The following is a 22,324-nucleotide window of genomic DNA, read 5'->3' as shown; positions in this document are numbered from 1 at the left end:
AGCTCAGCATAGCAGCTCAGACCGCTTCCTGGGGTGAACTTTCAGAATAAAAGCCCTCCGTGTCAGGCTTTGTGGCCTGATGATGATTGTGAAGAGACAACAAAGAGTGGAACGAAAGACAAACTGAACAGCCTGCTTTACTTCACCAGATCACACAGTGAAATACGGTGACTTACTTTCTTACTTTCACACGCACGCACACACACACACACACACACACACACACACACACACACACACACACACACACACACACACACACACACACACACACACACGTTAGGTTTATTGTGAAGATCATCGTTCCACTCTTCCGGTGGTTGCTGGCGTTTTTCACATGCTCGTCGCAGCTCGGACTCGAGAGGAAACCACGACGCACTGAGAGAAAACACCCGGCTTCGCTGGAGAGGACGTAATGCCGCAATGAACGGTGGGACTTTGAGTTTTTTCTCTGCTAGTTTGTGTGGTTTAGTCATAGCAGAGAAGAACTACAATACACCAGTAGCTGAGAAGCCGGGGAGCTGTCCGCGGTGCTGAAGCTGTGAGGAGCGTCAACCACCATTAATTCTGCAGAGACACGTGTGGAAACCAACAGTTTGATCTGGACTGACCCAAAATCATGACGACGTTTGCATCATAATAAAATAAAGTGTTTCTGATGTCTTCGATTTTATAAATGTTGTGAGTAAATGTGATAGTAAAAATATACTTGTTAAAAAAACTTGTTTTTTTTAAACAAATTGTTTAATGAATATTTATTAATTTAGTGTCAACAGGATTCGCTTCCTCGAGATAAGATTATCACGAATAAATTGACTGTGACGCTTCTGTCCCTCGCAGCCTTGCACCATCTAGTGGCCGGAACCTAGAATCCAGGCAGACATGGTGGGGGTGAAACAAGAGAGAAGCCGACATCCATTCAATGGTCTAAATATACTGATTACATTAGATTTAACACAAAGGGCGCAAACAATGTGTGTAATTAAAGACCGTCTGCAGTTTGTAATACTGACTAATTCCTGGACTGCAACAGGGTGAACCTGGCTTTGATGAGGAAACCAGCTGAAGAAATTACACTCACTTGATTTATCTAAAACCATAAACAGGTCTTCATGGCTCTTTACACCCACTCAGCATCTGGACATTTTTCATCCTCTTGTTTCTAGTGTGGATATCCTTAAACTGTAGTTGGATCCATGAACAGAAACACTGCAGGTTTGTTCAAAAAGTATGAAGAGGTTGAGGATGATCACAGGGTCAGTCATTAGGAATATGAATCAGCTCAAAGACCAGCTCTCTGCGGGTTCTCACAGGTAAACTGAGCTTAACCGTCAGCTTCAGTTTGAGCATTTGGTTGAATGTTTTAGGGAAGTTGTGTCCACAGTTAGTGTAATAATGAGGACAGAACATGGAGTGTCTCATTTTAAAAGCATTTTAATGGCTTTTTGCACATATGTAACAGAGATGGGGAGAAGTCTACAGGTGCAGAACCAACTAGCAGTGACCCCTGGTCCACGTTACATGACCTACAAACCCAAACCCGCCCAACCCACCCCCATCGTGGCATTTTTGATTGTGCAATATGAAGAAATACCTTGTTACTATGGTTACAGTGACAGAGGAATGTACACTATAGTTCAAATCACCAGAGATGTTAGCAAAAAAAAGAAATTTTTTTAAAAAGAAACAATTTCAGAGCAAATCACAGAGTGTTGCACCACTTAAGCCTGAACCAGCCTCCGCCAGCTGGTGGCTAAAACAAACACACCCACCTTTGGGCTCATTGCTACTGGTTTGTTCCACTTGTCCTGCTCTGTACAGAAGCTCATTAAGGACAAACTGCAAATGTGGAAAACATCTCTTTAAACTGAAGCTGATCCAGGCTCAGTTTTCTGTCAGCTTTTCAGTGATGAGCTTATTTTTAGGAATGAGAGTGTTTGCATCCGGTGGAATCCCGTCTCTCCAACAGCAACGATGCTGATGAGCGCCATCGCTGGGAAACCGGAGCCACTTTGTGCTGACGTCGTCACTAAAGACCTTGGAGCTGAGCAGGTTCAACGTGGCTTCACTGGCTGCGACAGCTCTGAAACCCTAAAATGAAGCTGAAGCCAACAAGCAAGCGAGCGCTATTCTGCAACACGGCTCATTTCCAGTAAGTGGGTTTCCACCAAGTCAACATCTTAAAGCAAGGCTTAAAGTTATTTATCTTCATAGCACATCGACGTCTCCATACTTGTCAGACTAAATAAACCTTGGACATACATTAGCTCAACTCAGAACATAGTACAAAAAGGTGTGAGGGGAAACAAAACAGAAGTACAGCAAATAAATGTTCAGAAGCAAAGAACAGGAAAGAAACCGTGGTTGATGCTTTAACATTCTCACTGGTCTGATTTCCGAGCTGGGCCTCGATTCACATCTGGGTAAAGGTTTTTAAGCTTATTACGGTCGGAGGTGTCATTAGTAGTAGGAGTCAAAATATTAATAAGAGGAGGAACTAAGCACAGGTTTTTTATCTTAAAACAGTTTGTTATACACAAGTTTTACATACAGTCACACACTGCAGGGCAACGCTTCGAGTCACAGCCGCTCCAGCTCCTACATCTGACGTTAGTCTTGTTCACGTCTCTGGCTCATGGAAATGTATTATGATCCAGCGCAGAGGCTGCTGTTTAAGGTCTTAAACACAGCTCTGGATATTTGTGCGACATGCGAGCGGTGTAAGTAACCCGAGACGTTGACCTGCGTGGCCTCAGATTTCCCCACTACAGAGGGATACACGTCATCTTGCAAACACAAGGCCTCGCAAAAGCAGAGGTTGGACCAAAAGAACAAAAGGCTGGGAAGTAAACACAACCCACGAAAGGCGAATGATGACGAGGCAGAGGAGAAAAGAAGAGCGGACGACGGCGGGACTCCTCCACGTCGTGTTGTTCAGCGGCAGCGGGTTTATGGTGATGACTGCAGCTGCCGGAAACGGTTCCAAGCCCTCTCTGGTTTTCCTGCTCCCAGCAGGGGACACGGTGGCGCGTTGTACTGGAGCTCTGAGCCAGACCGGACGGTTGATAGGCACAGAGTGGAGAGTTTTGGCTCGGAGCTGGCATGCTGAGTCACGCTTGGAGAGGAAGAGGAGGAGGAAGGAGGAGGAGGAAGGGAGAGACGGCTGTTTGAGATTTGATTCTCAGCAACTGCTGATGTTGGATGGGAGATCATTAATAGAAGTTCACTCATGTTCTGATTCACTTTCAATAAATTTATCAATTCTAGTTTTAATGTGAACAGCATCAGTTGCTACGAGTTGACTCTAAGTCAATTAATTTTTCAAAAACTGATTTGACCAAAGTTCGATGTTAACGAGGAGTAACCTCAAACAGCGCGGGGGGTGGGGTGGGGGGTGGGGTCTACTTCTTCTTGCTGAACAGACTGAAGCGCTTCTCCTTGTCCTTCTCTCGCTTGCCTGGGCTCGACTCGGCGGCCGTGGCCACGGAGGCCGGCAGCGTCTGGGCGCGTGCGGCGGGGGCCGGGGTGCTGTGGCCGCTGGGCGTCACCTGACTCTTATCGGCCGACACGGCCGCCGTGATGGCCGAGATCCACGCGTTCATCTCCTCCTGCCGCAGAGACGCACGCACATTAACACCAAGCACAGCTCAAGATAAGCTTCATTACTGAGGTTTGAAACTCACGTCGTCTTTGGCCTGGAACAGATACTCGTTCCCGTCCGTGACCCTGGGGAACACGCAGTAAAGTCAAGTTCACGCGGCTCACGCCTCCCGTGACGCATTCAGGTCAGGTCTGCTACTCACTTGAGCTTGAACACGTGTTTCTTCTTCTTGTAGTCCAGCGCCACCTCGCAGACGGCGTCCTTCAGGCTGACGGGGATCTCGCTGTGGTAGGGGATGCCCTGGCTGGCGCTCTTCTGGTCCTTGTAGAAACCCATCTCCTGCTGGTTGATCACGCAGTACACGTTGTGCCACGACCTGTGGAGACACGGAGGGAGCCGTGAGCAGTGGCTCGCTTCAGCGTGGAGGCCGGCGCCGGTCGGGACCCACCTGCTGGAGGCCTTCTTGTTGTGGCCCTCCCACTCGTGCTTGCGGTGCAGGACGCCCTCCAGCTGGGACGTGGGCGCGTCCTGCTGGCTCTTGGCCGGCAGAGTGGCCGCCTGGCTGGCCTTGCCCTTCCGCGCCGCCCCTGGGGATCCCGCGGGGCTGGGCTCCGACACGCCGTTCACCACCTCGGCCGCTTCAGCGTTATCCTGGAGAAGAGACGAAGCACAGGGCTCAGAGGGGAGACTGGATGGAGGCCAGACACACGGAAGCTGTAAATCAGGCATTAAAGCTGCAGCATGCACAGCAGAGTCACAGGCCCAGATGCTGCTCATCCTTCTCATTTAATCCACCAAGTTAATTGATGAAGTCCATCAAAGCTGCATCACATTCAGAGATTTGGCTCGATGAATCAAGTAACTGTCTCCCGACCACATCAGCCTGTTGTGCAGATCGAGGCCTTCGTCCTCGTTTTAGTTGTGTGAGCTGATTCTTGTGATTATAGAAACCATCTGCGCTTAAACAGCACAAGTAGCCGACATGTGATCACACACACACACACACACTGATTAAATCACAGCACCACTACATCACATGCGCGCGCGCACACACACACACACACACGCACAAGTTCTCAAACAATCATTGACAGAATTGCTTGGAAATCATTACTGGTGTAGTTATTGGTGAGGGAAGATGCAGCTGGCCTAGCACCAACACAGATTTAATGTCACACCACACCCACTGCACCCGGATGGTTATTACCCTGTTACTGAACTCCTCATGGGCTGGATGCACGGCGCTGGACCAGTCCTGGAGCTTTAACAGAAGGACATCCAGACCTGGACCGATCCTGGGAGCGTTTATTAGAGCGTAGCGAGGGCGGACCAGTAGTGGGAACATTTACTTTAAACTCCAAGGCTGAAATCAGTCCAGCAGCTAACAGGTCAGATTCTGGACTGTAGATTCCTGATGGTCATTCAATATCCCTGTTTCTAGAACTACCAGATACTACAATTGTCAAAAATATGATGTATAGCTTTAGAGTCCAGGGGTGCCGGAAAGTCCAGAACCATAATCGCTATGCACCTGCTTCATAATGATGCTTATTGGCATTTTCCCTCTTGTTCGACCAGATGTTGGAATATGCTGATGACATCATATAAGAACTTCAACATGTGTGGATTCGGCTTTGCAGTAAACAAAATGTGTTAGGTACCAAACACAAAACAAATTTAAATGCACGAAACTCTGCAAACATGAACTGAATGGGATGAAAAAACTCGCTAATGATGGAGCATCAACACCACCGTGCTGTACGGACAAACGTGACAGAGAGGTCAGAGGTGACCGACTGCTTCTGACTGGGTTTATTGGGAATCGTGTCAGTTGGAGACTTTAAGCCTGATGGACATGCAACAGACAACATGAAGGATGACGACATGACATTGAAGCAAACGATCATACAGTTGTACACAAGTGATGACAGGTGGAGATGGAAATCCAAGCTAGGGCACAATTCATGACGTCACTATCTCATGATTCATATAAAAGTCCTTCAGTTAAATATAATGGTTTAAAATAATCCTTTCAAAAATATAATGAACATGTGAAGAAATGAGTTGAACTGCTTTGGCAACAGCTAAGACCAAGATAGAAGTTATTATTCTGCTTTTATCGGTTAATTTCAGCGTTTACATTTCATATTGATCCAAAGGAACAACGTGTAGGACAAACAACCGGGATCAGGCAGGTTACTACGGTTACGGCTGCATCAGGAGCTGTTTTAATGCAAAGGCCTGAACTTGGGTTAGGTTTCTACTTTAATGCTCAACAAAACATCAAAGCACCACAGGAAAATTTTAAAATTAAACTTCCTCAATCAGAAAATAATTTAAAAGAAGGTTTTAGAGGTTTGATTAAGCACTTCAGACAAACTGGCTTCATGTTGTAGTGTTTCTATGCTGATGATGCCGTGGTTTTGATTAAGGAACAAACAGTTTGTAAATCATGACGTACACTAGCAGGAACATTACGAGTTGGGGGGAGAGGACGACAGGAGGGTCGAGCTGAGGGAGACACAGGGAAGGAGGAAAAGAAAGACGGGAGGATCAGAACCGGACCTGAGCTCAACATAAAGTCATTTAAGCTCCTTAGTTTTCATTCTGTCTAATTTACCTAAAGCGGCACGAGAGCGTCACAAGGTTCAGGAGAAGCAGAAAATTCTGTTGAATTGGTCCGAGAATGATTTTTGGTCAAAGAAGCGAAAGTGGACGACTCTGTAAACTGGTGACATTCCAGTGGAAGTGTTCCTAATGTTTCTGCTCAGCAGAGTGAAGCGTGCGTCCATCTGGAACCTTTTAAACGCCTCTCCAGTTTCAGCAGCACCCAAAAAGATTACAAAAAAACAAAGCTAAACCTAAGAGACTCAAAGAGAAACGGACGGCGCTCGTCTGTGTCCAGCTCCTTTGAGAAACAAACATTTTGGAATGTGGGCCTGGTTCTGTCACTTTCAAACACACACTGAACAGCAGCACCAGAACGAGCATCAGGAAAAGCAGGATCCAGGTGGACGCGAGTCCCTCGGGTTTAATGACTATTTGAATACACGTACAAACAGTGAGGAGCAGCTGGTTCATTGAGCTTCCTGTGTGTGAGTGTGTGTCCTGCGGCTCAGCAGGGTGCTGCTGTAGTGCTGGTAGGCTGGAGAACGGTAACTAACCCTGGGCGACTCCTGCTCGGACGGCAGCCCGTTCTGAGACACCGGCTCCCCCGCTCTGAAACACAAAGCAACAAGGCGTCAGAGGCAGCGAGTCGTCGCCGCCGCCGTGTGTTGTCCGTCAGCGCACTGACCTCTGCTCAGCGACGGCCGCCGCCGCCTCGGGCTGCCTCCTCCTCTCCTCCTCCTCCTGCCTTCTTCTCACTTCCAGTAACTCCATCTGGACACAAACACAGCGTCAGCCTGAAGCCTCGCAGCCTTCGCCTCCAGCTGCGCCCGCGTGCCTCACCGTGGTCAACCTCTCCAGCGCAGAGAAGCGCTCCTCCCAGGTGGCGGCCGACTTCTCGAAGGCCTCGTGGCGTTTGATGAGTTTCTCCACCTCGTCCACACTCTGACCGATCTCCCTGCTGGACAGGTACGGTTCCTGGCCCAGGAGCCAGGCCTCGGCCACGCCGGCGTCCCGGGAGAACTGGTGCACCTCCAGGACTGAAGGAAACACAACCCTGAAGTCAATGACACATCAACACGCAGGGACGAACAGCAACGGGTCAAACGTCCTACCCAGTCTAAGCCACTCCCATCTGTCCTCCCACTTGTCAATCATGTCTTTCCTCTTGTCCGTCAACTGCAACAACTTTTCTTTAATCTGCAGGATATTAAAAAAAGTGTCTGGCAAAGAAACACACTCAAACCATGTTGTTCAGCATAAAACCTTCAGATGTTTGGATGTGACTCGTATGTGTCTCCGGCCCCACCTCCTCTGAAGCGTAGTGCTTCCGGGCCAGCAGCGCCTTCCCCAGCTCGATGCAGGCCGTGAAGCTGTCGTTGCGGGCGTCGATCTCCGCCTTGATGCCCTGGTGGTTGTTCATCAGCAGCTCCACCGACGACACGTCTCTGAAAGAGGAGACGCATGAAGATTTTACCAGTCTCAGTGGAAAACTCCGCTCCACAGCTGAACGGGAGTCTAAAACCCGCTGGACTTGGTTGTTTCGTCTAAGACGTGAATGAACAGAGCTTATTTTGATATTAAACCAACTCCTCTGCATCTAATTTTTCACTTCTAAAGCGGTCGTGATGGCTCTGTGTGTTCAAACCTGGGCTTTTCCTGGGCCTCGATTAGGCGGATGACGTCCTCCATCCACAGCATCAGGTCGCGCACCATGCTGAAGAAGCGAAACTTGTCTCCTGTGTCCACCAGCTTCACTCTCCGACCCTCCGCCGCCTCCAGGAGGTTCTTCCAGGCTTCTAGCACCTAAGGAGCAGGAGACAACCCACAGCTGGGATCAGACTGGAGGCGGGGCTCAAGGCGATGCGTTGACCTTTAACCTTTCGCCTACTTAATCACAAGGAAAACCTGATCACAAAGAAACGGTAAAGATGTGGCAAAGCTGATTTGATTGTCTGGACTATGAATATAGATGCACCATCTCCAACATGGGATCAACTGTGCAGAACCACGAGCCCATTTGTTAGCTTTAGACCCAACTACTGTAGACTCAGTTCGAACAATAAGATGCAACAAATCATAAACCAAACACACCTTGTGTCTCGTCACTTGCTGAGTCATATTTTACCATAACGCTTTGGAGACAACTGACAGCGCTGCGATGGCTGTCACAGTTTGCTGCCTTTTGTAATCACAAATGTTTGCAGGCTGGGATAAAACCAGCCCTCCACACTGGAAACCAGCAAACAGCCACACACAGATGGCAACAAGCAACGAGGGGAAGCAGACGCAGCAAAAACTCTGAGATCCTCAAAGTCCAGCTTCCTCTGAATCACCAGACCCAAAGTGCATTTGCAAAGTACTTTCAGCGTTTTTTTTAATTACCTGACAAAACCAGGCGGGTGGAGATTACGTGATTGGCAATGAGAGAAAAGCCTTGTAGTGACTTGGTGTTTGTGTATTTGTGCATTTGCAAATCCACAGGTCTCTCAGGAACATCAGGCCAAAACTAAGCTGCATGAATGCAACTAAAATGTTTAAACATTTTAGTCTGTAGTCGTTCTAGAAGCCTGGAGGCGCAGCCAAAAGGAACTGATGCAAAGCTAAGCTCTGGTAAACGGAGTCTCACCTCTCGCTTTCGCTTCTGGGTGATGGAGGAGCGGCAGGAAAACATACAGGGAATGGTCAAAACAGTGTTTCTCAACATCAACAGCTCATCACATTCAGCTAGGGCCCGGCCCACAGGGCTCTGATGAGGGAGAGCGAGCTGCTATCGCAACTGATCTGGGACCAGGAAACACGTCACCTGATAAATCCTCCACACATCAACCTGTGCAGCTTGTGTGGGGCAGTAATTCTGGAACGCGGGCAGAACAGGTCAAAATGAAGCCGCTCCCGTGGGACTTGAGCGTGTGTTACAGCATTTTGACCACGCCCTGTATGGTCTAGCGTGTTCCGTTTAGCTCAACCAGCTGCTGGTTCAGCTCAGCTTCACTGCTGGGAACATGCAGGCGTGGTTTTCGTTTCCACTCACCTCTCCCTCCCTCTTCTGGATGTCGTCAGCTTTGTCTCCAGCATAAGCCGACTGCAGACGGACAGCGTCCTCCTGCAGCTGCCGCACCTGAGAAGCAGCGAGAGAAGAGGGTTCAGTCTGGAAGCAGACGTTCATGCGTCGGGTCGGCTCTCCGTCTGCCGGTACCTGCGTTCCCAGGGCCTGGATGTCATGTTCAAAGGTGGTGTGCATCCTCTGCAGAGTCTCCACCGTGTTCTGGTCCCGGCCCAGCTCCTCTGGGAGCTTCTTGTGTTTGTCCAGGATGCGGTTCAGCACCTCCTTGGCATCGTGGTAGAACTTGTGGAGCTCGTAGGAGGCGGCGAGGATCTGCGTGCGGGTGTCGATGAGCTCCAGCAGGTCGGCCCAGGCCTCGTTCAGGCCGTCCTTCCACTCCGCAATGGTGGCGGCGTCGCTGTGGCCCGAGTTGATCAGTTCGTCCGCCATGCGGTTGACGGCGTCCACGCGCTCCTGCCCGATGTTCCCAGTGTCACGGGCGAATTCTCTGAAGCGCTCCTGCAGCATCTGATGGAGGAAGGAACAGGCACAGACACATTCTGCTGCTCTTCGCCCAAACTCACTTTATTTCCACAGATGGAACAACAATAGAATCACTGGACTCACAGTGACGTGCTCGTAGTCCTGTCCCAGCTCGTGTGACCCGGCCACCACCTCCCGCTCAGCGATCCACTGCTCCAGGTCGTCCACCTCTCGGTTCAGTTGGAACAGACGGAAACGCTCGTCCAGTTTCCCGCGTCGCTCCTCCGACAGATCCTTCAGGCCGGCGTACAGCTTGTCCACCTGAGACTGACGCATCCCGATGCGCTCGCTGGAGGAAGAGGTTGCATCATGAAGCGTTTCACATTGCGGGGGCAGTGCTCCTTCATCCACGCTCACCTGTCAGGATGCCCGGCCGCCACCAGGCCCCGGCTGGTGCTGGACAGCTGGTGGACGGTGTCAGCGTAGTCCTCCACCGCCTGCTCCAGGATCTGATGCTTCTTCAGCATCGCTACCGAACTCTGCTCGTCCTGAGCGACACACATGCGCTTCTTTAGTCTAACGTTTAGAGCTAAGTGTGTTCATCTTAAAGCAGGAATGAATGGCTGCTGCAGCTCATTGTCACCTGTAACAGATCGTCTGTGATGGTCAGAAAACAAAGCTCCCACTAATCAATCCAACAGGAGGAGCGGTTCCTGTGTTCTGCCATGGCTGGATCATGAACTACAGCTTTTCTTTGGTTGATAACAATCCTGGACTGTAATCACTTGGTCCCGTGTTTAACCTGAGCTCTCACCTTGGCCTTCTCCTCTGACATCATGTAGAGCTCCTGTTCGCTCATCCAGGCCTCGGCCTCGGCGGCATCGAAGTAGTACCGCTGGGCCTCGTGGGCCTCGCTGAGGCGCGAATGCCGCTTCTCCGTCTCCTTCTGGATCTGCCCCCACAGCGACTGGAGTTCAGCGAGCCGCTGGCGGATCAGTGCCGCCGTCGGGCTGTCCTCCCTCAGGACGTGCTGGCTGCGCTCAAAGATGTCGTCGTATCGAGGCTGGTGGCCTTGGACCTCCCTCTGTAAAGTCTGCAGAGCGGATTGTTGAAGTAACTTGTGACTTGTCGTCTCTTTCACTTCTGTTGCGTTCACGTACCTGGTTCTTCTTGATGAGCAGCTGCACCGTCTGCAGGTTGTGTCCGTGGTCGGTGGACGAGGCCAGAGGCATCCGCTCCTCAACCCACAGCTGAGACACAGCAGACAGTGGTTTAATCCTGTGGTCACACTGTAACTGCCACAAGCACCGATTATTCCTGCTGCTACTAATACAACCATCTGTCAGTAACCTTCCCTCAGAGCAAACGCCTCCACTTCCACTGCTGCTGTCTCTACCCTTTAAACATTTTCAGATCCGCGTTTCCGATTCGCTTTGACTCGTTTCCATCATGAGTGCTTCCTGTTCCTCATTGACCCCATCCAGGGTCAGGGGATCTACTCACGATCTCGTCCTCCACGTCCCTGTTGAACTGGTGGATCTCACGGGAGGCCATGAGGTTGTCCCGTCTCTTCTTCAGTGGTGCCTGCAGGGACTGAAACTTCTTCTCCACGCTGATCCTCTGACCGTCCACCTCCTCGGAGCCTTTCCCCTCCTGACTGAGCGCCTGCGACTGGCTCTGCAGCTCCTCCACCTCCTTCTGTCGCACCTCCACCTGGCTCTCCAGGATCTGCAGGAGAGCCGCATGAAACCAAGCTAAATCACAAATGAATCAACTGGGCTTTATACAACTAAATAACAACATACCTGCAAAAAAGGACAGATGTTGAATATAAAAGGTTTAAATATAAACCAATACCAAAGATGTAGATTAAAGATGAAAACATCCATTAGCAGCTGTTTCCAGAGTTTTTAACCACATCTCATGGTTTCCACAGATTGATGAGAACCACTTTTATCGTGATGAAACACAAACTTTTAGCTTTTCTCTGAGCTTTCAGTTAAAGAAACAATATGAAGAAAAATAAAATTTTTTTAGCTCCAACAAAACAAGGGAGAAAAGAAAAAACTGGCTTCTCAGAGCTCGAAGCTTGTCTTTAGCCTCTGATGAGTCCATCGTCTCTTTGCTTCTCGGGTTTGACCATTCAGACAGAATGACAGAAACACCGGATCAGAGGAGCAGGAGAGGATCACCTGCCTCCTCCATCACACGGGACGTTTAACTAAGACAAGAAGGAAGCCACTCTGGTTGTTCTGCTCTTCCACAAAGACTAGTGTTGGCTCGTAGCACATTGACTGAAGCCTTACATAAGTGTGTGTGTGTTCGCACCAGTAGATGATTACATAAAGGCAGAACTGGATCAAAACTGTCAAACAGGCCAAATGGTGACTCCTACTGAGCACCTGCAGTAACCGACGCTCCAGGGTAACTAAAGACGGACAGAGCTGGGGTCTGGGTCCGTGTTCTGGTCGGAACCTGTACCGGCGCCTCACCTGCTGTTTCTTGAGCAGGATGTTGACGGAGGTCAGGTCTTTGCCGTAGTCGTCCGACTGCAGCTGTCCGTCCAGGCTGCCCATCCACTTGTCCAGGTCGGCGCAGCTCTGCGTGAACAGTTCGGCCTTGTTGGCGTCGAACAGACACTTGGCCTTGGTCTGGGTGGTGGACTCCAGCTCCTCCCACATGGCGGTCAGGGACCCCAGCTTGTCTTTAACCATGGCCTCCGTCTCCGGTTTCTCCGCCATCAGCGTCTGCCCGTCCTGAAACACAAGTTAGATCGGACCTAATCACGAGCCCAGGACCCACGGGACCAGGCTCCCATCAGACAAAGCTGCCTTTTGTTGTGCAGTAGTGGTTCATTGTCGCTGTACTTTTGGACTCGGATGTTCCTGTTGGCCCAGCGTCACCTGCAGCTGAGGTTCTGTTAGTCCTACCTTGTTGATCTTGTCCAGCCATTCCTTGTTGGACTGCAGCTCGGCCATGAAGGCCTGGTGTTTGAGCCACTTGCTGTGGAGGTTCCTGGCCTCGTCGTACGACATGTCCTGCGCCGTCAGCATCTTCTCGTTGATCCACAGGGAAAGCTGGAGACACAGAGCACGAGCTGCATCAACACGGTCAAAGCTGAAACCACGGCTGCCATGTGAAGCCGCTCTGAGCTTTACCTCCTGACAGTCCTGCAGGAACTTCTGCAGGTCTCTGTTGTCCTTCAGCCTCGACAGCAGGTCGCTGGCTGCTGCTCGGTTCTTCTTGTGTCTGCGGAGCAATAAGGCGTGCGTGTATCAGGTGACTGTGCTTCTGTCATTGGGAAGGTCAGACCCAGAAGAACGAACTAACCTCTGGTCGATGGAGTCCACCTTTTCCTCGATGCGCTCGGCGTTGACGTTGCCGTCGGTTACCAGACGCCGGCCCGTGTCGACCACGCAGCTGATCTTCTCCTCGTTGGCGTCCATGGTGGTCATGAAGTCCTCCTGCTTCTTGATGGCGGCCTCGGCGCCCTCCAGCGTGGTGGGCATCTCCGTGTGAGCCAGGACGTACTCCTGACAGACAGAGAGACACGTACAGCACATTACACCCAGAGTCCCTGCTCTGGTGGACCACGGGTCGGCTCTGTAGCTCACCTGGTTGTTGAGGAAGGCCTCGGCCTGCTTGGTGTCCCTGAGGAACAGCTGGTAGGCGTGGGACTGGGACAGCAGGTTCTGACGGTTCTCCCACATCTTGTGCAGCTCATTCCAGCCGGTGTCGAGCGCCTGCAGCCGCTGTCGCAGGAACATGTACTGGGCGTCGGTCTGGCCCTGCGTCACCATCTCCCCCATGTCCCGCATCCTCTGGTAGTCCTCCTCGTAGTTGCGGATCTCGTTCTTGATGCCCTCGTGTTGGGCCAGCAGCTTCTCGGCCTCGGCCAGCGTGTTGGGCATGTCCTCGGAGGCGATGACCGTCTGCGTCCGCGACAGCCACGACTGGAAATCGTCCAGGTCCCGCAGGAACTGCTGCAGCTTGCTGGCCTCGCCCAGGGACTCCTCCCGGTTCTTCAGGGTGTCCTGTGGAAAGAGAACAGTGCCCTCATCTCGTTTCCTGGAGAGCATCCGTCTTTCAGAAACAGCACAGCTGTTGTACACCTGCTGTACCTTCATCTCCTCCCAGACGCCGGTGATCTCAGCCAGGCGTCCTCTGATGGCCTCCGACTGCTCCGGGTGCTCGGAGGCCAGGCGGTCGGCCTCTTTGCCCAGGTCTCCCAGCTTGTCTTCAATCGCAACCAGGTCTCGCTCCATCCCGGTCAGCTTCCTCTGCAGAGCCATGACACCGGCCAGGTCGTTGCCGAGCTCCTGGGTCGACTCGATCACCTGCAGGATGGAGCGAGTTAAAGCATAATGGATCGAGTTCTGTAGCAACCAGTCTCTGTTCTGCTGGTGCAGTACCTTAGTCTTCTCTTTGATCCAGGACTTGGTCTCGTTACACTCTAGGTGGTAGTTCTGGACCCCCAGGGCTGAATTCAGACTGTCCTTCTTCTGGTCCACCAGGTCTCTGAACTGACTCCACCTGGACAGATGACACAGAACCAGTGAACCCTCTATTGCTCTAGTGTTGGTAATGGTCCTTCAGCTGCTTTACTTCAGTGAATCTCCTGATGAACCACAGAAACCACATTTACAGCAGTTTCATTCATTTTGCTTTCCTGTTTCATCTTGCCTACCTGGTGTTGAGTTTGTCTTGCTGGCCTTTGATTTCCTTTTCGCTGGGATGTCCACTGTGGATGAGTTGCCTTGCAACCTGGTTCACCACGGCAACGCGGGACGCCTGGTTGTTCATCTCCGGCTCCAAACTCTCAAACCTGAGAGAAAGATAGAGCGTTAGAGAATCGTAAATGTTGAATGGTCCGTAAATATATAGCGCTTTAACCACCGTTCAGGGGTCCAAAGCGCTTTACACTACTTCTCATTCACCCATTCACACTCGCTTGGAACATCAGGGGCAGCTTGGGGTTCAGTGTCTTGCCCAAGGACACTTCGATACCTCCAACCTTGCAGTTAGAGGACGACCTCCCTACAGACTGCGCTACTGCCACCCAATCCTGAGCACGGATCTCATTTTTAGATTTGTGAACTCAACAATTCAGCAAGAAGACCCACATTGTGGGAGACACTGATGTTTGTCTGCATGCTAATTAGACTTTATAGGTTTAGCTCTGCAAGATGATCGGTTAAACACTGAAACATTGACTTCTGTTTGATTCCTGCATTGCTGCAGTAAAGGTCCGTGCTCTGTTACTATGGAGACGAGCTGTTCGTGGGCGTGTTGGTTAGCATGTGGTGGTTGAGCGTTGTTTTACCGGTGCTGCACCACCTCCAGGTCCTCCAGCTTCTCAGGGATCTCCATGCTGTTGAGCCACTGCTCCTTCTCATCGATCCACACCTCGCAGGCGTCTGCTTCACTCAGCATCTTGTAGAGCGCCAGCGCGTCCTGCAGCGCCTGTTTCCTGAGCCGAGTCAGCTCGGCCACTTCCTTGTAGCGCTCCTCGATGCCTGCCAGCCGGCTCTGGACCTGCACACAAACGGCTCCACTCCTCAATATCTCAGTAAGCTTCAGTGAGAGCGTGTGGTTGGCCGAGTCGTACCTCCTCAGAGTTCGCCTTCTCAGGCGGCAGCGTGTGCGACTGCTCGTCCAGAGCGTCGATGACGGGTCGGTAGCTGGTGATCTCCTCGGCCACGTCTTTGTGTTTCTTCACCAGAGCCTGAGTGGAGAACTCGTCGTGGCCGACGTCGACGCTGGAGACGATCCGCAGCACGTCCAGCATCCAGGTGTCGATGTCGTCAGCATCAGCCTACAGTGGGAAAACAAGATGTAGTCAACCCAACGAGGCGAATCAAACAGACTGAGAGCAGGAGTCTTCACCTGGAACTGGTGCTGGTTGCAGGCCTCCTGCAGACGAGCTTTGCGCACGGCGGACAGACGCTCCAGAGCCGCCCACTGCTCCTGCTCCACGGAAGGAGGAAGGGAAGACAAAGCAGGTCCAGTTACACAATGACCCCCAAAAACAACCCCGGCCCTTCTTCTCCAGCGTTAGGACTATGCGAGTTAAAAATAGGATTACGGATGTGACCCACAGGTCACCGCGGCCACTCATTTATTCAGCGTCACAGGTGGCAGCACGGTGCCATGTGGTACCTGGATGTCCTGGATGCGCTCCTTAATTTTGTCAGATCCAAAGTGGTTGTTGGCCACCAGCTCCTCGCCCTGTTTGATGGTCTGCTGCAGGTGCGCCGCTCGCCCGCTCATCTCGTCCTCGAAGGCTTTGTGTTGACTGAGCAGTCGTACGGCTCCTGTCAGGTCCTTCCCATAATCCTCTGAGGACAGGATCTGCTCCTTCTCCCTGATCCAACCCTCCTACAGAAACACAAACAAGGTTGTTGAACCAAGTCACAGAATCTAGAACCCTACACACATTAGCCAGATCTGATCAGCTGTGTCTGAACACTGGAAAAAGATCCGGAGCCACAGACTCACTTCATCTTTATATAATAAAAGTAATAAAAACCTCTTCTGCCATCTCCCAGAAGAACTTCCAAAGGCGGCGGGACTCCTCGAGACGAGCTCGCCTCTCGGTTGCCAGCTGGCTCAGCTCCTGGTAGCAGAACTGCAGATGAGCGACCCGGTCTCTGATGATCTGAGGGTCACAGGGTTTATACCCTGAGAAGAAGAGCAGAGGAGTCAGGACAAAACGCCTGCCTGGACACACACTGACCACTGACCCGTCGCTCTCACCGTCAGTGTCGTTGGCGAACCTCTGAGCGTTGCTGTTGACGTTTCGGACCCGGTCAGCCTGGATGCCGATGTCTGCTTCCACCAGAGCGTGTTTCTGCAGCAGGTCCTCCACACCCAGAAGGTGTTTTCCATAATCCTGAGAGAGCAGCAGCATCTAAGGAGACAGACAAAACCGCCACCTTTAAGTCATTCACAAATGGACTCCAGCAGAACGGGACATTCATTCGGCTCCTGAGTTTTAACAACGTGAGAGTCTCATCATTAGATCCTACACATCTCAGGGCCATCAACTTCCAGGCCCCACCTTCATCTCATCCATCCAGTCCATGATGTAGAGCATCTCCTGGAAGACTCTCTGCAGCCCAAGGTTCTGTTCCAGTCGGTGCCTGCGGGCCTTCAGCAGCTCCAGCAGGTACTCCCACAGCCGGATCACATTGTCCTTCCTGGCCGTGATGCGTTTGATGTCATGGTAACTCTCTGCCTCCAGCTCCTTCGCCACGGCAACAACCGCCTGCAACAATAAGCGAGGAGGAGACAATTTCAGCTCATTTTGACTTTCTACACCACAAAGAATGTTTTTATTCCAAAGACCTCACACAAAGGCACAATGAAAACACATCCAAGGCATTAATGGCTTTGAATCCAGGATACAACATTACTGACCTGAACCCGCTCCTCGTAGGCAGCAATGTCTGTTTCTATGGCTTCGTGTTTCTTAGTAGCAGCTTCTACAGCCTGGAGGTCAAAGCCAAAGTTATCCTGGATGAGGAAACAAACAAATGAAAGAGGGAAAAAATGAGAACGTAGCCAATAGTTGCAGTTATCCTGTGACCACCAGGGGGCGCTACTGGCTTCATACCTGTGAGACCAGCCTCTGGTTCTCACTCAGCCACGTTTCCCTCATGGCCGCCTTGCGGTCGAAGCGTCGGGCGAGCTGCTCCAGCTTCTCCTGGCGAATCAGCTCCGTCCTCAGAGCCAGCTCCCGCTCGTGCTCCGCCTTCTCCAGACGCTCCCAGGCCTAAAACGAGTGCACATGTTGTCTGTCCTTAATACCCTTTACTTATGTAAAGTTCAGGACTGGAGGGTGACAACACGTAGCAACGTCCAGGACGAGCAGTCGCTGGTGACCTCACAGGTGTTGTTACCTTGTTGATGTCAGAGATGAGTTTGCCCTCGCGGGGAGTGTAAACCTTCTGATTGTTGGCTCTCATCTTGCTCTGAATGGTGAACAGAAGAACCTCCAGGTTTCCCTTCTCTGTGAACCTGCAACAAAATACAAAACGCTTATTTATTTTTAAAAAAAAAAAGTGTGAACATAGTTTTCTTTCTGCAGCATCAATAGCATTTTCCTGAATTGAATTGGACTTTTTCCTCCCTGACTTGGCTGATTTGCTTGTGTGTGGGTCTGACTCATCAGTTTTACAGTTGAGGCGGAGGGCGTTTGATCTGTGAACCGTATATTAGTAATTCTAGGATTTGGCTGATGCTGTGTGGGTGCTGTGACCCTCCCGAGTTACTGACTTGGGCGGCTTCTCCACTGTGCGGTAGGTGTTGAAGGCCTGCAGCTGCTGCTGGACTCCCACCAGCGAGTTGGCAAACTTCCTGTTGTTGAGGATGATGATGGTCTGTTCAATCCACTCCAGCAGGTCAGACGCCAGAGACTCATACTTCTCGATCATCTTCTCTGTCTCGATGGCGTTGTCCAGAACCTGAAAACAGCATCGATAAACGGGTTAAAGAAGAACCTTCAGCACGTCTGAGTTGGAGATGAGCTCAGGAGCGGCGCGAGGCGGTCGTCACCTTGCCGATTCTCTTGCCCTCCACCTTCAGCGCTTTCATCTTGGAGAAGTAGTGGTAGTAGGTCACCACGTAGGTGATGATGGACTTCTCATCAGGGTGGTCCACACTGATGTCTGCACACAAACACACAGGAAGCAGAGCTCAGATGGAAAGGTCATGAAGCGGGACGAGTGTTTGTGTCGACTCCAACCTTCGGGGTCCAGCAGCTTGGTGAGGCCCAGGTGCTGCTCGGCCAGGTTGAAGGCGTTCTGCAGATTGTAGTGAGCATTTGACTTCTTCAGCTTGTCGAAGTCAATCAGATCTGGCCTGGAAGAGAAAAGAAGAGAAGAGTTGTAAGGAGCTGCTTCACGTTCCCCTTAGCACAGTAGGCCCAACATCCTGATTATGGGCCTGTAATCATCCACTGGGAGTCCCGGTGCAGAGGCTTGTGGGCCGGAGGGCACTGGAGCTCAGCCTCCTACCTGTGTTTGTGGATGAGAGCATTAAAGGCCATGCCGTCTCTCCAGCTGGTGGTGAAGTTGTGGATGTTGACGTTTGGATATCTGAAATCACAGGCAGTAAGTGAACCTCAAAAACAGGAGTCACAATCATTTACGGACATAAAGACCATTAATAATGTGTCACCCTGCAGTTTTCATCTGGCACCAGAGCAGCAGAGCATCTTTAGCTGATTTCTTCTCCTTGTTGTCCTCCGTCTCCACGCTGATGTCCTGGATCTGAGGACCAAGAACAATAAGCAGCGATGAGGTTCACTGCTGTAACAACTAACACTTGTTAAAATAAAGTCACAGCAAAAACAAATTCATAACTTGAAGATCATCTGTCCCAGGGGCAGTGAACGTGTCACTGGATCTCATCAAGCCAAGCCACAATAAAGCACCATGGCCTGCGTCTGCCTCCACCACTGCCCTGTCCTGTCCTCTCAAACGGGTCTTACCTTCATTGATGCACATCCAGGAGTTTCCGTCTGACACAAACCTGAAGAGCATCTGCAGCACGAAGCAGCAACTTCGACACGGCCGAAGCCCAGATGACTGTGCTCCTGCTGTCACTAGGCTCCATTTCACTCTGGATTTGAAGCCACTTTTAATCCTCAGGGCTTATAGAAGCTAAATCCCCCCCCTGACGATGACGTTATCACACGAACACTCAAACTCACATTTTCAGTGTCTGAATGGTCGAAGCAGAAAAAAGCTTAGGGCTGAAAGTCAGATTGGATTAACCGCTACATCGTCCTGGATCTGAATCCATTCATTCAATAATAATAAATATTACATTTCTTTTAAAGGCACCTTTCTGGACACAAGCACAAAAACACAAAATGCATGCATGCAATGCAACAACATGCATTCATTTTAAAAAGCTATTTTAAATAGGTGAGTTTAAAAGTGGAAGTGACTCAGTATTGTTGGATGTCGGGGGGTAAACGAGTTCCAAAGTTGTGAGAGCAGAAAGACTAAAAGCTCTGAAACCTGAAATCAAACAGGCAGGAGGAACAGTGTAGAACAAGATCTCTGAGGGAACGGGGGTGTGCGAGGACCTGGAGGAGATGTGGAAGATATACAGTACAGTGTGGAAGCCACATGATTGATGGACTTAAATGTGAAGTGCAGGATCTTAAACTAGATGTGAAAATCACCAGAAGCCAATGGAGCTGCTGCAAACCCGGGTATAAGATAAGAGCTGCCGCATTTTAAACTAGTTGAAGTCTGGATTGTTTTGAGGAAGAATTTACTGGAAGCAAGACTGACCTTTGACCTTCAGAGGTTCCAGTGTCTGAGTCAGTTACTGAGGTTGAGGTAAAAGCTTTCATGCTGCTCTGCAGCACAGGTGAACATGCACCTCCTCAGGTTTACTGGATTGTAAGTTTGTCATTTATCTGTCAGCTGCGTCCCTGCTCAGCCAAACCCAACTCGCTGACCTGCTTCACAGTGTAAAGACCCGATCACCAGAATGTCTGATACTTGAATTCTTGCTTTGCATCAAAAAATGAGTCAAAGTTTCTTCATATTTGAGGAGACAGATTTTTGACGTTTTAGGACTGAGAAGCAAAACAGCAACAGCATTGTTCCAGAGTTTGACTACATAATAACTGAGGAATCCAGAATAGCCCCTAAAGCAGAAAAGAGGCTAAACCCTGGAAATGACCAATGAACTCCATTCATGTGAGAGAGGTGGCTGGCATACAAGCAGAACTGAGCGGAGGCGTCGGTACCGGTAGTCCGGGTCTGACATGTGAACACCGTCTCACCTGGAAGCGGAGGATGATGGTCCAGATGAGGCCCAGCGTGAGGCGGTGGTTTCCGTCTACGATGTCGTGGGAGCCCATGTTCTCCAGGTGAACCCTCTGCTCCTTCAGGAACTGCAGAGCCTTGTCCACGTTCTCCAGACAGTGGATCCGCATGCGACCCTTAGTGGGTTTGGGCTGAAACGAAATGAAACTGGGTTTATTTACAGACCACAAAAACAAGGAGCCGTGAACTGGCTCGTGCTCTCACATAAACACAAAGTAAAAGAAAACGGCTGCGGACGCAGATGACTGCTGTCAAACCTTCCGTTTTCCTTCACTGCCACTGGATTGCTCTCTAATCGTTTCCTGATTATAAACATGAAATCGGATGTTGGGCCTTTAATAAATCTCAAAACCCGGTAGCTCACACACAGACTGTTTAAGCTCTAGACTCCTGATGTTCAACAGGTCTCAACCTGCTCCGGAGCGTGAGGTTTGTCAGCATCTAACTTACTGTAAAATATAGACCCGTGGAACAGAATCGAAAAAACCTTGAACTTTAAACTAAAGTGTGTTGATGATGTCGCCCTCTAGAGGCCGCACTCTTCAACACCAACATCACCTGGTTCTTCTGCCCTGGACTCCCAGCAGGTCATACCAGGACTCGTAGCTCCCTGTCCTGGACTGCTCTCACTGTAGCTGCACCCAGAGAAGGTAATTCCTGCAGCGAGCTCAGACTGAGAGGATCAGTGATGAATCACATGGTAAAAGGCAGAGGCTCAGTCTGCGCTTTGTCCTCGTAGAAGCGTCCTGTCTGTGTTGCTGGTTTCTTTGTCCTGTTTGAATCAGCTGTGATGGCTCACAACAATCAGCTGTGGTTTGCTGAGAAGGGGCTTCATCATCTTTGCGACATTCAAAGGATCCACTAAGACGTGAAATGACAAACATCTTCAACGTTCAATTCAATCTGACTCAGAAACAAACTGTGAAATAAATGCTGCACTCGCTGATGTCCGGCTCCAAACCAACAATAATGCCGCTGTCTTGGCCTCGCAGTGAGATTCAGGACCTGGAGCGGGACCAGAGATAATCTGGGTCGCCGTTGGCTCTGATCCAAACAAAGAACGTCCAGGTTTTAGCCCTGGCACCACGCGGTGAACTTAATCCACCAGAACTCATCTGGAGCAAACCTGGACACATTTTCTATTTTTCTAATGATTAACAAAACCCACAACATGTAACCAGTACAACAAAAGCATCATTTCACGGCATCCGAGTAACATTGCCTGAAAACCACAACATTAAAATGTAACTAAATCCATTTAGTGTAAGATCATCTGATGGAAATCCAAGTTGTGCTACTTCAGGCTTTGCGTGGGTCTGCAGCAGGAGCCGTCAGACCCGTGCAGCTCTGCCTGTGCAGCATGGAAGCAGCTGCCCCCTCTCAGATTCCTCTGCTGCTCATGGAGGCGTTTTGGCTCCATGCAAACGTTGCTCAATGGCTTCTTTCACAACTTCCTCCCGCCATCCGTCTCAGCACGTCTTCAACCCCTTCTCGTCTTCCCTGGTTCATTCTCGGTTCTGATCATTAAGCAGCATCACTGTAAACTGTCAGCTTTGCTTCCTGTCTGACTGTGGAGCTGTGCGCTGTGTCTCTGTGCGCCTGTCAGATTTTGAAAAGACCGGATGAATGTGAAAAGACGAGTTCAGACTTGGAGGCTGGACAGACGTCAGCAAAGGCAAGGAGCAGAGTTTAGCTGGTGGAGCTGGAGTCAGAGGGTCGAAACTGGCAGAGTCCAAG

The 22,324-nt window shown here is 50.6% G+C and overlaps 1 protein-coding gene across 6 annotated transcripts in view; it reads right to left on the bottom strand.

Moving 5' to 3' along the window:
• Positions 1-1,418: 1,418 nt before the first annotated feature.
• LOC114841981 (spectrin beta chain, non-erythrocytic 1) overlaps positions 1,419-22,324 on the bottom strand; it is a 42,229-nt gene continuing 21,323 nt past the window's right edge. For 3 of the 6 annotated variants that reach the window (XM_029127330.3, XM_029127329.3, XM_029127327.3), the window contains 41 exons: positions 20,545-20,718; positions 18,918-19,009; positions 18,755-18,835; positions 18,484-18,599; positions 18,294-18,406; positions 18,015-18,202; positions 17,639-17,756; positions 17,353-17,511; positions 17,157-17,252; positions 16,798-17,004; positions 16,494-16,647; positions 16,267-16,418; positions 15,897-16,115; positions 15,624-15,704; positions 15,346-15,552; positions 15,061-15,272; positions 14,425-14,562; positions 14,150-14,270; positions 13,859-14,074; positions 13,352-13,771; positions 13,068-13,270; positions 12,896-12,986; positions 12,668-12,814; positions 12,230-12,493; positions 11,241-11,465; positions 10,898-10,987; positions 10,552-10,830; positions 10,155-10,285; positions 9,882-10,086; positions 9,408-9,782; positions 9,243-9,329; positions 7,857-8,014; positions 7,518-7,656; positions 7,324-7,408; positions 7,052-7,248; positions 6,897-6,982; positions 6,766-6,820; positions 4,050-4,252; positions 3,804-3,977; positions 3,684-3,726; positions 1,419-3,608 (listed from right to left, as the gene is read on the bottom strand). In XM_029127330.3, the coding sequence (XP_028983163.1) occupies positions 3,402-3,608; positions 3,684-3,726; positions 3,804-3,977; positions 4,050-4,252; positions 6,766-6,820; positions 6,897-6,982; positions 7,052-7,248; positions 7,324-7,408; positions 7,518-7,656; positions 7,857-8,014; positions 9,243-9,329; positions 9,408-9,782; positions 9,882-10,086; positions 10,155-10,285; positions 10,552-10,830; positions 10,898-10,987; positions 11,241-11,465; positions 12,230-12,493; positions 12,668-12,814; positions 12,896-12,986; positions 13,068-13,270; positions 13,352-13,771; positions 13,859-14,074; positions 14,150-14,270; positions 14,425-14,562; positions 15,061-15,272; positions 15,346-15,552; positions 15,624-15,704; positions 15,897-16,115; positions 16,267-16,418; positions 16,494-16,647; positions 16,798-17,004; positions 17,157-17,252; positions 17,353-17,511; positions 17,639-17,756; positions 18,015-18,202; positions 18,294-18,406; positions 18,484-18,599; positions 18,755-18,835; positions 18,918-19,009; positions 20,545-20,718 (6,708 nt within the window). In that variant the 3' untranslated portion in view covers positions 1,419-3,401. Of the gene's footprint in view, positions 3,609-3,683; positions 3,727-3,803; positions 3,978-4,049; positions 4,253-5,398; positions 6,113-6,765; positions 6,821-6,896; positions 6,983-7,051; positions 7,249-7,323; positions 7,409-7,517; positions 7,657-7,856; positions 8,015-9,242; positions 9,330-9,407; positions 9,783-9,881; positions 10,087-10,154; positions 10,286-10,551; positions 10,831-10,897; positions 10,988-11,240; positions 11,466-12,229; positions 12,494-12,667; positions 12,815-12,895; positions 12,987-13,067; positions 13,271-13,351; positions 13,772-13,858; positions 14,075-14,149; positions 14,271-14,424; positions 14,563-15,060; positions 15,273-15,345; positions 15,553-15,623; positions 15,708-15,896; positions 16,116-16,266; positions 16,419-16,493; positions 16,648-16,797; positions 17,005-17,156; positions 17,253-17,352; positions 17,512-17,638; positions 17,757-18,014; positions 18,203-18,293; positions 18,407-18,483; positions 18,600-18,754; positions 18,836-18,917; positions 19,010-20,544; positions 20,719-22,324 lie in introns of those variants that run through there. The other 3 variants (XM_029127328.3, XM_029127326.3, XM_055502666.1) reach the window with 2 other exon arrangements.

This window comes from Betta splendens, chromosome 15 (genome assembly GCF_900634795.4).
Source record: "Betta splendens chromosome 15, fBetSpl5.4, whole genome shotgun sequence".
NCBI classification, from domain to species: domain Eukaryota; kingdom Metazoa; phylum Chordata; class Actinopteri; order Anabantiformes; family Osphronemidae; genus Betta; species Betta splendens.
This window is presented reverse-complemented; position numbering and strand designations above follow the sequence as displayed.